The sequence below is a fragment of the Falco punctatus genome, assembly GCF_963210335.1.
Source record: "Falco punctatus genome assembly, chromosome: 13".
NCBI lineage: Eukaryota > Metazoa > Chordata > Aves > Falconiformes > Falconidae > Falco > Falco punctatus.
Window position 1 is genome coordinate 26,432,750 of NC_137593.1, and position 13,043 is coordinate 26,445,792.

Sequence of the window (13,043 nt, forward strand, 5' to 3'; positions counted from 1 at the left end):
AAGGTTAACACATACTCAATATTTAATACTGAAGATCTGGCAGTACATTACACTGCGTACTGCCACTAGCACTTAGCCATAATATTCCAGACTCTCGGGATCACAATCAACCCTTCCAAGATGCTGACATCTTATCTATGTGCTGCTGGATCCACTCAAGGTACTGACTAACTTTGGTGTAGACCCCAAATTTCTCCTTTCTCCCACAGCCTTCGCCCCAGCTCACAAGTCCTACCAAAAACCAAGTGTCCTTATATTTAGTGATCATAGGGCCTCCGCTGTCCCCGCTGCAGGAATCCTGTTTGTCCTCTAAGCTCCCAGCGCACAGCATGTTGTCCGAGATGGCGAAACTCATCGCCCGGGCACACTCATTCCGGGCAACCATGGGGATCTGAATGTAACTGAGGAAAGTCGAATAATTGTTTTTAACATCGCTCGTGCTGCCCCAGCCAGTTACCACCATCTGGTTCCCGCTTCTCATCAGCTCCTGTTCCGCCAGCTCGCGGGTGGGAAGGCAGATAGGGAGCGCGTATTTGTTATACAGCACGGGCTCGGCCAGGTGCAGCATGGCTATGTCGTTATCGGAGGTCTCCTTGGTGTAATTTTCGTGGGCCACGCATTTATCAACCCAAATGGTTTGCTCATCTTCCTCAGTACGGAGACGGTGGTATTTACCTGGAAGAGCAAACAAGAAGATGACGGATGCTGCAGAGCTTTCCTTCATCTTGAACACCAAAGCACCTGGATTGATTTTGGGCTGTACGTCACGTTGTTAATTCCCTCTTAATACAGACATTTGTTCATTTTCTGTTATAGGTTAACAGTGCTCTTACTGGAGCTGATGGACTCCTAATGTCCTACTGTAATTCATTACTTTTGTAATGTAATTCATTACTAACAATATTAGTAATAACTAATGGACAAATCTGTAAAATGTCCACAATCACCTGAATCAGGAACACACACAGCACTCAATGAGTTCGCACCCAACAGCTACGGCCATCAGGTGAGAAACGGAGGCGCCCTGCGGTGTTCCCGTTACAGCTGGCTTGTGCAACGGGAGGGCTCCTCGGGGGGGAGAACAACCTGCTTGGAGTCCGCGGTAAAAGCAGGGCGAGCAAGCACACAGTGCAGCAAGACATGCACAACGGCGTGGGAGCTTTGTGCTGCACAACCAGGGCCTGGACGACTGAACTCCAGGATTTACAAGATCCAGATGACTGACGGCAAGGCTAATCCCTTCTGAAATCTCGCATCTGTATTTTAAGGAATTTTTGACTACTTAAAACTTCTCGGTTGTTATTTGAGCTGCATGATCACAGCTACTTTGTGGGCCCAGCAGTTATGGAACAGTAAGCAGGAAAAGCTGGAAAGGGCCAGAAAGGCGAGAACAAGTTGTGATATGGTGGGAAAAGAGAGTGGGGCAGCTCTCCCTGCAAGGCTGGAGAGGCAGTGCCCCACGAGTCGTTAGCGGTGGCTGCCACGTATCTGAAGGTGCAGTCGGTTAATTTAAGCTCCAGATCCAGGCCTCCTTCAGTAGGTGCTTGACAAAACTTCTGCCGAGAGCTGCGCACGGCGCACACGCGAGCTGCAGGCAGGCCTGCGGGACAGGCTGCCCCCTGTCCACACGGCGTGTGCCCACGGCAGCTTGGCTTCACTGCAGGTGACCTCAAGTTGCTCTTCATCACCACCTTTTCAGATGTGTGCTTCACACATCTTGCAAATTTGGCCCTGTCCCGTCGTGTCCCCCCAGGTAAATTGTGCCTTCTTTCAGTTTTATTTGAATCCCTGCAGATACAAGCCCTACAGTCAAGTTACTCTGACCCCGCGTGACCGAGGTCTTCTGAAGTCACTTGCTCCAGCGTAACTCCCCTCTGCTCCAGCCTGTCCATGAGGTACTGCAGCTCTTTGGGTCTGTTTTTGTTTTTTTTTTTCTGTAAGGAGTCAATATCTCCAAAGCGTAGGGGTTTTATGATCCACAGTCATTCCAGAAATAGATTCTCAAAAGACTCTTTAATTCTAGCTTTGGATCTTGGACTTCCAGACCAATTATTTCTGAGTGTCTCCCCTTGCTCTGCTGCAGACAGCCGATGGACATCCCGTATGTGGCCACAGCAGACGGCTGGAATTGCTCTGATTGGCACCTGTATTAAGTAGTACCAGAGCCTGAAGGACTTGCATTTATCAAGCCGCCACTCAAAAATCTCTTTTTTCTTTTCTTCTATCCTGACCCCTCTTCTTTGAGGCGCTGTGTCTGTGGCACCTTGGAGCAGGTTTCCTTGCTACCCACTCTGCAGCCGCTGCAGCGGGGGCTGACTGGCAGGTATGGGCGGGGGGTTATTCCTGTCTTCACAAATACAAAACTCTGGTTTAGGCCTCAGAAATAACTCTGGACTCGAACACCGTCAGATCCCCTCCGAGGAAGGCAGTTCAGCTGTGCAGGAGCACACTTTCTGCTAGGTGTCACATGCCCCGCACGCAAGCACGGCTACGAACGCTCTGCACCCAGCCAGCCACGAACAAGCAGGTGACAGCTTTTGCATCAGTGCTATGGCACCAGCAGCTCCCCCAGCCCAGAAGACCTTTTTGACTTCTGGTCACCGATACCTCCTTTCTCAGTTCAGTTACCCACCCCAAGAGTTTAAAATTCCAGGAGTTCTATCCACACCTGGAGGTACGGAACCCAGAGGCTGGGTGAAATGCATCTGGTTCCTTCTACGCAATAAGAAGCATCATAATCTTGCTGCTGGCAGAATAACATTAGCTATGAAGATCTACATAAACAAGAAAGTGAGAGACGTTCTCTGAAGGGACACACAGTATTTTGAATGGGATCCTTACATTCACCCGTCTGCTCTGTTTTCTTGGATCTCTGAACACACTTCTGGATGCTCTTAAGCTGGAGATGCAGGAACAAGAGCCACAAACAGGAAAATTCAGTTGTTCTCAAATCCATCTTCCAAAACTTCAGCTACTCTGAGACCTGACTCTTCATTTCAGTCATGAAAAGGCCACGTCAGTCCTGCTACAAGATGACCCCCCAGGCTCCTGAGTGCAAACCCAGCCTGAGCTTCCCCTCCAGTTTTGCCCCCCTGGATGGCAAGCAGAGAGCTGCAGTGGGACAAGTCCGGAGCAGTGCTGGGTGTCCCAGCCTGGCAGAGGCACGTCGAGGATCAGATCTGTAGGCTCAGCATGAACATCTCTGCCACTGCCAGGGAGCGCACACCTGCCCCCCACCATGTCTCCATTCAAAACTCTGTTCCACATATCTCACTAAACATCTCTAGGGTTTAGGGCTCAAACGACATCATATTTTTACTAAACTTTTTTGTTTTGTGCTAAGGTGCATATTAAATACTTCCTAGACAACCTATTCCTACAACCAAGAAGGTCTTTTGTCTTCATAAACTGCTAGTCTTTCTCCTGAGATTATAAACCTTGGGAATGAAACAGTTATATTTAAAAAACACAGGGACAGACTTTTTTTTCCATACCAAGTCTTACTTTGAGCCCCTCTTCTGCCTCAGTGCAGTGTGCCGCTGTTAGGACCCAAGATGGATGGATGAGAACACCCCCACACAGAAATCTCCCTTTGCTATTTTGCAGCATAATCTGAAATAAACAACAAGAAAACAAGAAAAAGAGAGAGAGAGGGAGGTCTGACACTGCATGGAGCACGGCTCCAAAACATTGTACACATTCTTCCTTCTGGTTGCAAAACACCCAGGTGCGTCAAGCACCAAAGCATGCCACATTCATTGAAGGCAAAGCTCTACACTGGGACAAAAGCACTCTGTGGGACACCTGCAAGAAAGTTTTGAATATTCTTTTTGCATGAGGGCTGGCTTCATCCAAATCAGCATGGGATGATGCTAGTCACTGTAAAGAAGCACTTTGGTACTTGAAAGCTTTGAAACACAGAGCTCAAATGAGGGGATTATTCTTGTGTGCGTGGCACGCCAGAGACAGTGTGTCATCTCAGGCTGCAACTCACACTATGGTGTAACACGGCCTTTAATGTCAAAAAGAACCAGGTCCTCATTCCATGCATTCACTAGTCCCACCATAAGCTCTGCACTGTCTCCCCTCTCTCTGCGATGTCCCAGTCTGCTCTGTAAAGCTATGGTGTATTTTGCTGATTACATCTGCTAAATTGAGTTTATGACAGCTGAGGCTTATAAGCACTGATCCATGCGGAGAGGGGGAGACGATTAGCTCGTGCTCCCACCAAAAGGCTGTTACAGCAGCAGGAGCACACATCAAGCACCAGGAGCATGCATTGCAGGGATCGAGCGGCCTTTCCCTGGATGGAGCAACAGAGTCGGTAAGTGTCACCACTACCCTCTCTCTTGACATTGCTGGCAAGGTAAGGTAAAAACCTGGCAACAGTGACAAGGTCAAGAGTCCTAACAGATAATAAACCATTTTTCCCTGTTACTCCAACTTTTGGGTTGCTTTTGAAGAAGCTAAGGGAATCTTAGCTTCACGTGGCACCACCATTAGTACACAGGAGCCTTTGTGGAGCAGCCAGGCACACAGAAAAAAATAGTTTGGGAAAAGCCTGAACTATTTGTGGTGAAAAAACATTCTTCTCCTTACCTGCCAAGGGCTGCCTCCCCTTCTTCCTGCTTTTCCCTCAATGAGCCGAATATTGAATCCTACTTTGGGTTCAACATAGTCCATTTTCACTCTTCCACAGGGGAACTCCACTACAGGAGATGCAGAGAAGTTAATTAGCAAAGACCAGGTCACCCAATACAAAACCTCTTTCTAAAGCATTCCCTCCGTCCTAGGCGATACTGCTCAGTGGCTTCATGGAAGTCCCTCAGCACTCAGCAGAGGAGGCAGTTTCCTGATCCCCCTGTATGTCTCCAGGAGGCAAACACAGGTTAAAGGCTGTAAAGCGCATATGGAACTGGGAAATGCAGGCACAGCATTACTCTGCATGGAATGGATGTTTTGAAGAGCGCACTGCAGACAGTTCTCCCATAACATTCTCTTACTTCATATCTGAATAATCCTCTGTCAAACCTGCACTACGAACACCCTCCTCTTACCTACAGGCTTGCAGTTGGTATGGTCATCCTTCAGCTGATAGCCAGAGGCACATCTGCACGAGCGGCATCGGTTGGCAGGGTCATCCCTGCAGAAATGTTCACATCCTCCATTATCGACGGAACAGTTGGTGTATTTGACCTCTGCGGAAAACACGAACAGCAAGAGAGACATGAGAAGCTGGAAAGCCACAGGGTCACAGGAAGGTAAAGTGGCAAAATGACATCGTAATTCCAGTGAGCAACAGCTGGCAACGGGTTTGGGATGACAGTTGTGGGCACTCAGCCCTGAGACAGCAAACAGACCCTGGTCCAGAATAAGGCAGGGGGGGAGGTGGAGAAAACAGATTACTGTCAGGGCGGGTAGACTGGAGAACAGAAAATTCACTGTCATTGAGTGCCAAGTATTGATGCCACATGACATATGTGCTCATCCCTAAACACGCTATCCAGCTTTTGTCCAAGGAAGAAACTGTCACAGTAAAGACAATCAAATATTTGCAGTGGGTTGTTTTTCCCCTACCATAATTCCTGTGGTGATGGTTCTAAAGTACCTGAAACCCCTGCTTTACCGAATTATTTCCAGCGTTTTTGTATAATTAACATATCTCAGATCTCCAAACCTCTCCCATGGCAACACAAAGTTCATTTTGCTTTAGGTAAATGCAGATAATCCTTTTACCACATCACGAAGCGAAAGAGAAATGACATTAGTAAAGACAGCGAGTACACTGAGCAATGACAACAGTGTCAACCCCTACCTATTACACAGAGCTCCCTGGCACACAGAATGTTATTTTTTAGTGGATTAAAGGCAGCATTACCATAATTGCACAAAAACCCCTCCCAGCCTTTGTTACAGATGCAGGAAAATTCTCCAATATTGTCCTTGCAGATCCCATTGGCACAAGGCTGCGGGTCACACTGATCTCCATCTGAAACAGAGGCGAGAAAACTCAGTCCCCGAACCACGCAGAGCTCACAGACTGAGCAGTAACAGGAACAGACCCTCCCCGGATTGCCAAGCATCACCCACGGCTTCTGCCACCAAACGGTGGTACCTCCGTGGTGCCAGCCCAGAGGCAAAGGCATTTGTTCAGGTTCTGAATCGCAGCGGCAGGGTGAGCGGAGTGGGCAGAAGGGGAAGAAAGAGCAAAACCCGAGGCAGACAGGGCAGAGGCAGATCGCTGCGGGAGTGAAGAGCAGGGCTGGGGCTCCTCTTTGGACCACGTCAGGTGGGGTTAGAGCATCAGAGAGCACTTTTGACCAGTGCCTTAGCTCTGGGGAGACAACTGATGATGGGCACAGATGCACTTTGAGTTTTTTGGGAAGGCTGCTGTATGATGGAACAGGAACACATTCCCTGCACACCCCATACAGGAGAGAATGAGCGTTTGAATGGGTATGCGATACATGGCAGCAGGGAGGCTGACTACCAGTTACTCTTGAGGAAACACAGAGAAGTGACTGGGAAAGTCTTTTACTTACCTACATACTTGGTCCAAAAATTTCGCTGTGGAGAAACAAAACTTACATTAAGGCCAGAAGCAGACTTTTAACAAGTGAGGGATTTAAAGCCTATCATGGTCTCATTCAACAGAGCACAGCACCCCAGTCAGCAGCTCTGGTCTCATTCTTCTTGACAGTGTAGTGACTGGCATTGCACACCAATACAACTGGCCAACCCATTCATTCATCTATTGCCTGTACTCAGCACAGATCCCCCTGTCCAACCTGCAGACCCTCCAGTACCACAACCCCTCAAAATCCCCACAGCTGCTGATTTCTTATCACTTACTGCCTGCAAGTCACCTGTGTGGCTGAGCGCACAACTCATTTGTGTCCAGTTAGACCAACATGGGCACTGTGGAGACAGACCCCACTGCACACTGGGGTCTGAGGGACAGCAAGGACTGGTTCATCCCGTGTGGCAAGCCTACTCTGCTTAACAGAGTCAGAAAAAGTCCAAGTCAACACAACAACCGGGTGTGGAAAGGGGCAGGAATCGGTGATGTTGACAATACAGGCAGCATCCAATTGAAAATAAAAGGTTTGGAAAATGAGAGAGAACCCAGTGGTTAGAGAAGGGTTCGTCAGGCACAGGTGGGAGACTGGGGAGATACAGCGGGAGGCAGCCAGGGCTGGCGAATGGACAGCCAAGGGCAAAGGACTGGAAGGACTGGTAACAACGCAGTGGCAGCAAGAACAGCCAGTGGGGTCAAGCAGGGACTGGGATTACCTGGCTGGGACCTAAACCCCACAGTTAGGTCAGGTGGGACATGCATGAGCAGCCAAGTTTTGTGGCCCATATAGGAGGTAATTAGACAACCACTGTAACGCAAGGATGCTCAATACCATGCCCGCACCTTAGGAGTCAGGAGAGATGCATGTTCAGTGCTGGATTCAATGCCCTGGATTGCAATACTTGAAGAAAACAAACGATAATGGTTCAGTCCCACGTTCATCCTTACAAGAACAACTTACTGTTGCTTCCTTGGTTTCAAATATTTCACTGGCCTCCTCAAATTCACACCGCTCTTCCATGCACTCACGCTCCACAGAGCCCGGTTTGAGTTCCTCCAGGAAAGAGTTTGCCCGCTTCTGGATTTTCAGGACTTGGTTTGCATCTTCATTGCTGTAAAATACTGGAAGCAAAAAATGTGAAAACACAAGCAGGGAAAAAAGAGCTGGCTGAAAAGTGGTGGTGGACCTTCTCAAGGGACACATGGCAATGCAACAGCTCATCTCTCACACAGCAAGAGCACCTGCCCTGGAAGCCAGGGGCTGTCAGTGCTGCGCTGCGGCAGCAAGCCCCAGCCTCTGCTTGCGGTGCTCAGGCAGCTTGTAGGGCACAGGAGGGCTGCGACCAGGCAGACATCGCGGCCCAGCACTGTCAACCTCTCCTAGAGGAATTCAAACCCCCCTAAGGGGAACGATTGCAGAGTGAATCCAGAACAACTTGCTCCCTGGGACTGACAGAGGAGCGAGCAACACACTTGTAGCAACTGGAAAAGGGTGAACGGTATCTCTGAAAACTTACTTGAGGTACAGACTGGTGAAGAGCAGGCGGCCAGCAGCACCCCTACAGTGATGAGCTTCCACATACTGCAGCAGGAGCCACCTAGAGCAGAGAAGGCAGGTGTGAAGGGAGTGCGCTGCAGGGCTGCTGCACGACCCCCCGCTGCAGGCGACATGTGCAGGCAGCTCAGCTAGCTCCTTCCCTTGGTTTTCCCAGAGCAGCTCCCTCGCTGAATGCTGTGTGGTGCCGTGACTGACTCCAAAGCACTGTCCGTGAGGCCCTGCAGCTGGTTTGCCTTTCAGCCACCAGCAGCTCTCCCAGAACACTTCTCGCCTGCCCCGCCATCCTCCCCTCGCTACCAGGCATTTCTGACAAGCTTTATGCTTCATTAAAGCAAGCTGTACTTTGAAATCCCAAAGGATACAATACTTTTGAAGCACTTACTGCTTTATTCAGTATGAATCAGCGTGATCTATTCTTCCGCCATGAGCTCTGCTGGAACTTAGTTAATCCGTAACTTCAGATATTGACTCTTTGGAGTGACATGAAGTGCTTTCTTTCCAGTCATTAAACAAACAGTGCTTAGAGGGAGCTTCACAATTTACCTGCATGCAGTAGAGAAGTGAAACAGCTGAGGCATCCACCCTGCCTTTTTCAAAACGTTTTTTGGTTGTGGGGGTTTTTTTTGTGTGTTTTTTTTTTTTTCTTTTTACTTTCTGGCAAGTAGAATTGATTGTATTTAGTCTGTAAGCACAACCACTCAGTGCTGAGGTCTCTTGAGAGATCCTACCACACTTTCACAACATGCAATCACCCAAAAGGGACAATTAAAGAGCCCTCCGACTTTACTTTCTCATCAAAGGTTCCACCACAGAATAGCCCAACCACCCGCTCTCCCAGCCAGGAGCAGGCAGTGCCTGCCCATCAGCTGCCTGCTGCGAGGAGGCAGGGCAAGTAGCTTGCACCAGCATGCTGTGTCTTTTAGTGTGCTGGATGAGCTCATCAGCACCAAATCGATTGAATTTTGAATATGAAACATTTTAGACAAAACCCACAATCCTTTTCAGAAGTTTACTTGCATTGGAGATGATAGGAAGCAATGCTTCCCCCTTATCTGAAAGCATCTGTGCAGCGGCAGCTCTGTGAGCCGCAGAGCATGCGACATCTTCATGCAGGTTACCTGTGTGACCATGAGTCCTCAGGGCTCCACCGGAGAAGGTGCCAGCAGGTGTCAGGAAAAGGTGGGCCTCCCCAGGATCTCAGCACGTGTCCAGTGACACAGTTTAGGAGAGCTCCGATGGCTTATAAACCTGTTCCTTTTTCCCTTACGAACTTGGCCATGGACTTTCTTGAAAACAAGTTTTCTTTAAACGAAAGCTTCAAAGTTCATTCATCTGGGGCTTGTGCTAAAAATAAATAATAAATTGTGGCATCCAAAATCATAGCTGGGGAAGATGTGTGCACTGCGAAGCTCTACTGATGGATTCTTTATCCTCCTTCAGCCATTCGGCAAAACATCTTCAGCTGAGATTAATGATAACAGATGTTCGCTGAAAATGAAGTTTATGAAACATACCTGAAGGCAGGAACCACAAAATAGGAAAACTAAAAAGAAAGAAATGTAGTACCATATATGCCACATATTACTCATAATATTTGTAGCTGACCTGGCTATCTAGAAAGTGTGCTTTGCTACCACATGCGTACATGGTTTTGAATACGCTTTTGTTTCTATGACTTGGTATAGGATGGCCATTCAGGACACACACATCAACACCAATGTGTCAGCCTCCTAAAAAACTTTTTTTTAAACCTGTACTGATACACTGATACTCAGAAAGACTGAATTTAATTCTTCGTCATTCCTTGTGTTCTGGGAGCTTCATAGTCCTGCTTTCCCACTTCTCTTGCTACTACAGTGCAGAAATATGTATTTTAAAAGCCAGCATTTGGGCTCTGAGGTAAGAATAAAACTCCAGGTGCAGGGGGCTGAAGAGAAGCTGCTCCAGGATGCTTCAAGATCTGCCTGGTTTTGCATGCCAGGAAACCATTTCAATCCAACAGTCACAGTGCTGGACTCGCTACTTTCTAGTTCCCCCTTCATTAAAAGAATAATGTTTTTTTCTGAGAAGGGCTAGAAGAGAGTAAAGAGGAGAAAAAAGAGGCTCCAGATAACTTTAATTAACACTGCAGAGAGTTCAGATTCACAGTGTGTTATGAACAGGCATTAAAAATCAAAGAAATCACCTCCCTGAAGTAAGAAAGTATCACGGATCTTTCACATTTCCCAGCTTAAAGATTCCTGCCCTCGCAGCCTGAAGGGGAAGAGCACACCAGGCTGCACACTTCGCTCTTCTTGTTTCCCCTGTGGATAAAAAAAGCCAAATGCTTTGGGTTTGCATCTTCTACAAGAAAGCTTCTGGAACACTTTCAAATGTCTTCTCAGCCTTTAGCTTCTTAGCCAAGAGTGCCGAATCACTCCTCTCGCATTTTTCCAAGTTGAAATTTTAATTTAGAATGTGAATTTCCATAAATTAAATAAATTAGATGTAAATTTTGATAGACAGGGGAACTGAGACAGCAAAGCCACAAGGTCTCAAAATCACAGCCCTTCAGCCATCAGTCTTGTGTTGCATTCATCAGTTCTTCCTACTGCACCTTAACACCTTTTAATTTATAACGAATTTGAATAACTCCCAGAGCAGTAAAAGCACTACGCCTCCTGCCTACAGGCACAGCGGAGCCTCTCCCTGTCAGAGTGCTGCCAAGGTCCCCCCCTCATCCTGGGTACTGATTTCTTCCAAGCCTTGCAATGTTCTGTGAATCATCCGGCCCCTGAACCATCTGCAATGAGACTGTAACTCCAGACAGGCGTTCAGAGGGGAAAGATGGGCTGACTGACACACAGCACCAGGCAAGCCAGGCCGCCCTCACTTCCCTAGGAAACCAAGCTGAAAGATCTGTCTCCTCGAGCTGCTGCTTCTTCAGAGAAAAGGGCCTTGGCTTTGCACAGCCCGCAGAGCTGCCAGGCCAGCAGACCCACCGCTCCGTGGGGAGCCCACGGGCACGTCCTCGGCAGGCTGCGGGGGTGCTGCGGGGGGTCCGGCCCGTGGCCCGGGAGCAAAGGGAGCTGCTCTGCGCTGCTGCCACGGCCTGCCCGCAGCCTGGCACTGGCCTGGCAGGAGGCCTGAGGCTGCCCCCTGCCCCGCGCCCCCAAGGGAACACCAAAGGCCACAACTGACCGGCACTTTTACCCTGAAGCCAACAGGAGCGGGGTGTCCTTTAGGTCATAGTGCCAAGTGCCCCAGCTCTTCCCTTCTGGTGAAGGCAAAGATGCAATGCTTCCCAGGGTGTCTGGTGAGCCAGCAAATAACGGAACTCCCGCGGCAGAAGTTGCTAGAGAACTGATGTGTACCTTTTAGCTGCTACTACCATGAAAAGTCACTTCCCACCGTCTCAGAACCTTTTCGTCCTGCTCACATGAGAATTAAACACGCGGAGCTGCTCAGGGCCCAGCAGGTGGGTGCACAGTTACTCATCGCAGCCGGGCACGCGGCTCTGAGGCTGTTCCACAGGCACGGGAGGACCGAGCTGCTTCCTACGGGTGTTCCCACTGCTGCTCGTGCAGTGGGAGCAGATCTCCTCCACTTCCCAACTCATAGTTTACACTACACTAAAAAACCCAAACACATAAATACCCTAACCCAACACCACTTAGGACAAGGGAAACAGCAGCATAATACATTAAGAAAAAACAACAAACCATTGGTACTTCAAGATCTTTACAGCACACCTTCCTCCCAAGATCTGTCAAGTAGTTATCAATAAAACCAAGGGGGTGGCAGCCCTGAGCAGGTGGTCTGACATCCTAGTAATGACACAACAAGAGGAGCCAAGAGTTTCTTGCTATTGGCTTCTGCCACATAAATAAAAAGAAGATAAAAATTAATTACCTGTATCAGCGTGGGTGTATCTTCTGTCTCTCTGCTGCTTCTTTTTTGCGTGTTTTCTGTAGTACTACTTAATGCAGGGCCTGACACTCAGGGTTGGTACGTGTGTGAGCTAATGCAACCATTTTTCTTTTCTCCTTGTTACTGCTCTAGGTAACTAACGTTTTAATGATCAATTTTACCATTTTCATCTTGCAACAGTATATAACATTACTACCGTTTCTTACATTCCCGTCACACAAACTATTCTCTCCACACTTAACTATCAAATACAAAGGTCTTTTTCACATAGAAAATACTCACGGGCATTATAAGTTACTTTCCATTTACTTTGCAGCAGTACTATGGCTCTCTCTGACCATCCCCTCAGTTTATCTACTGGAAGTTTCTTGTCAGCATCTTATGAACACATCAATCTGTACAGATGGAAGAGAAAGCTCATCACAATCTGCTCATTCAAACGTCTCCCCAATCTTTTAGTTTCAAGTTTACAGGTCTCATTTTATGGCAGTTAATTTCAACATTTCATGAGAAAATTCTTTTCTCCCACATTTTTTTAAGTGCACTTTCACTTATCCCAGCTAGCATATATATTTCCTGCAACAAACCGAACGCACAGAGGCCCAAGCGGAGTAGAGAAACAGCTGTTCCCCTCTCACCATGGCACTGCACCAACACCACCAGGAAGACGTGGTCACACTGTACCACCTGAGGAGAGCTCTACAAGCACATGGAGGTAACTAACAAGTACCCTGCTGAGTTTCTGAGCGTCTGCCCATCCAGCTGTGGGTTTGCAGACAGTGGAGCTATGATCAGGATGAGAAGCAGCAGAACCACTGTGTTTAAAACATTTCTTACTTTGTTCACTGCAGAGATATAGCTAATAAACTACATAATGTCTTCTACTCCGTGCCAATTAAGCCAAGATGAAGAAATGCTACAAAACTAATCTACAACAATCACATTTACGACGTCACTCCTCTCTAAGGAACAGCTCTGAACTTCTGATGCAACTCAGGA

At 48.1% G+C, this 13,043-nt stretch overlaps 1 protein-coding gene across 4 annotated transcripts; it reads right to left on the minus strand.

Annotated features, from left to right (window-relative positions):
- Nucleotides 1-4: 4 nt before the first annotated feature.
- Nucleotides 5-12,897, minus strand: LOC308072638 (vitamin K-dependent protein C-like). Of its 4 annotated transcripts, XM_080409828.1 has the most exons (10): nt 9,254-12,897; nt 8,518-8,678; nt 8,095-8,175; nt 7,539-7,699; nt 6,543-6,567; nt 5,879-5,989; nt 5,058-5,198; nt 4,600-4,709; nt 3,495-3,612; nt 5-675 (listed from the first exon to the last, which is right to left on the minus strand). In XM_080409828.1, exons 3-10 carry the CDS (start codon nt 8,156-8,158, stop codon nt 107-109), a joined length of 1,299 nt encoding a protein of 432 aa, XP_080265954.1. In that variant the 5' UTR covers nt 8,159-8,175; nt 8,518-8,678; nt 9,254-12,897; the 3' UTR covers nt 5-106. The 4 variants fall into 4 exon arrangements, with proteins under 4 accessions (XP_080265954.1, XP_080265953.1, XP_080265952.1 ...); XM_080409827.1 differs by having other exon boundaries at nt 7,539-8,175; XM_080409826.1 differs by having other exon boundaries at nt 8,095-8,678.
- Nucleotides 12,898-13,043: the final 146 nt, after the last annotated feature.

What these genes read in the sequence shown, in the direction of transcription:
- LOC308072638 (XM_080409826.1), bottom strand. Translation starts at nt 8,248, where the DNA reads ATGTCGCCTGCAGCGGGGGGTCGTGCAGCAGCCCTGCAGCGCACTCCC. An exon ending in TTCACCAGTCTGTACCTCAA is followed by an intron (nt 7,700 to 8,094) that starts GTAAGTTTTCAG and finishes TTTTGCTTCCAG; the next exon opens with TATTTTACAGCAATGAAGAT. An exon ending in GGGGAGGCAGCCCTTGGCAG is followed by an intron (nt 3,613 to 4,599) that starts GTAAGGAGAAGA and finishes TGTTTATTTCAG; the next exon opens with ATTATGCTGCAAAATAGCAA.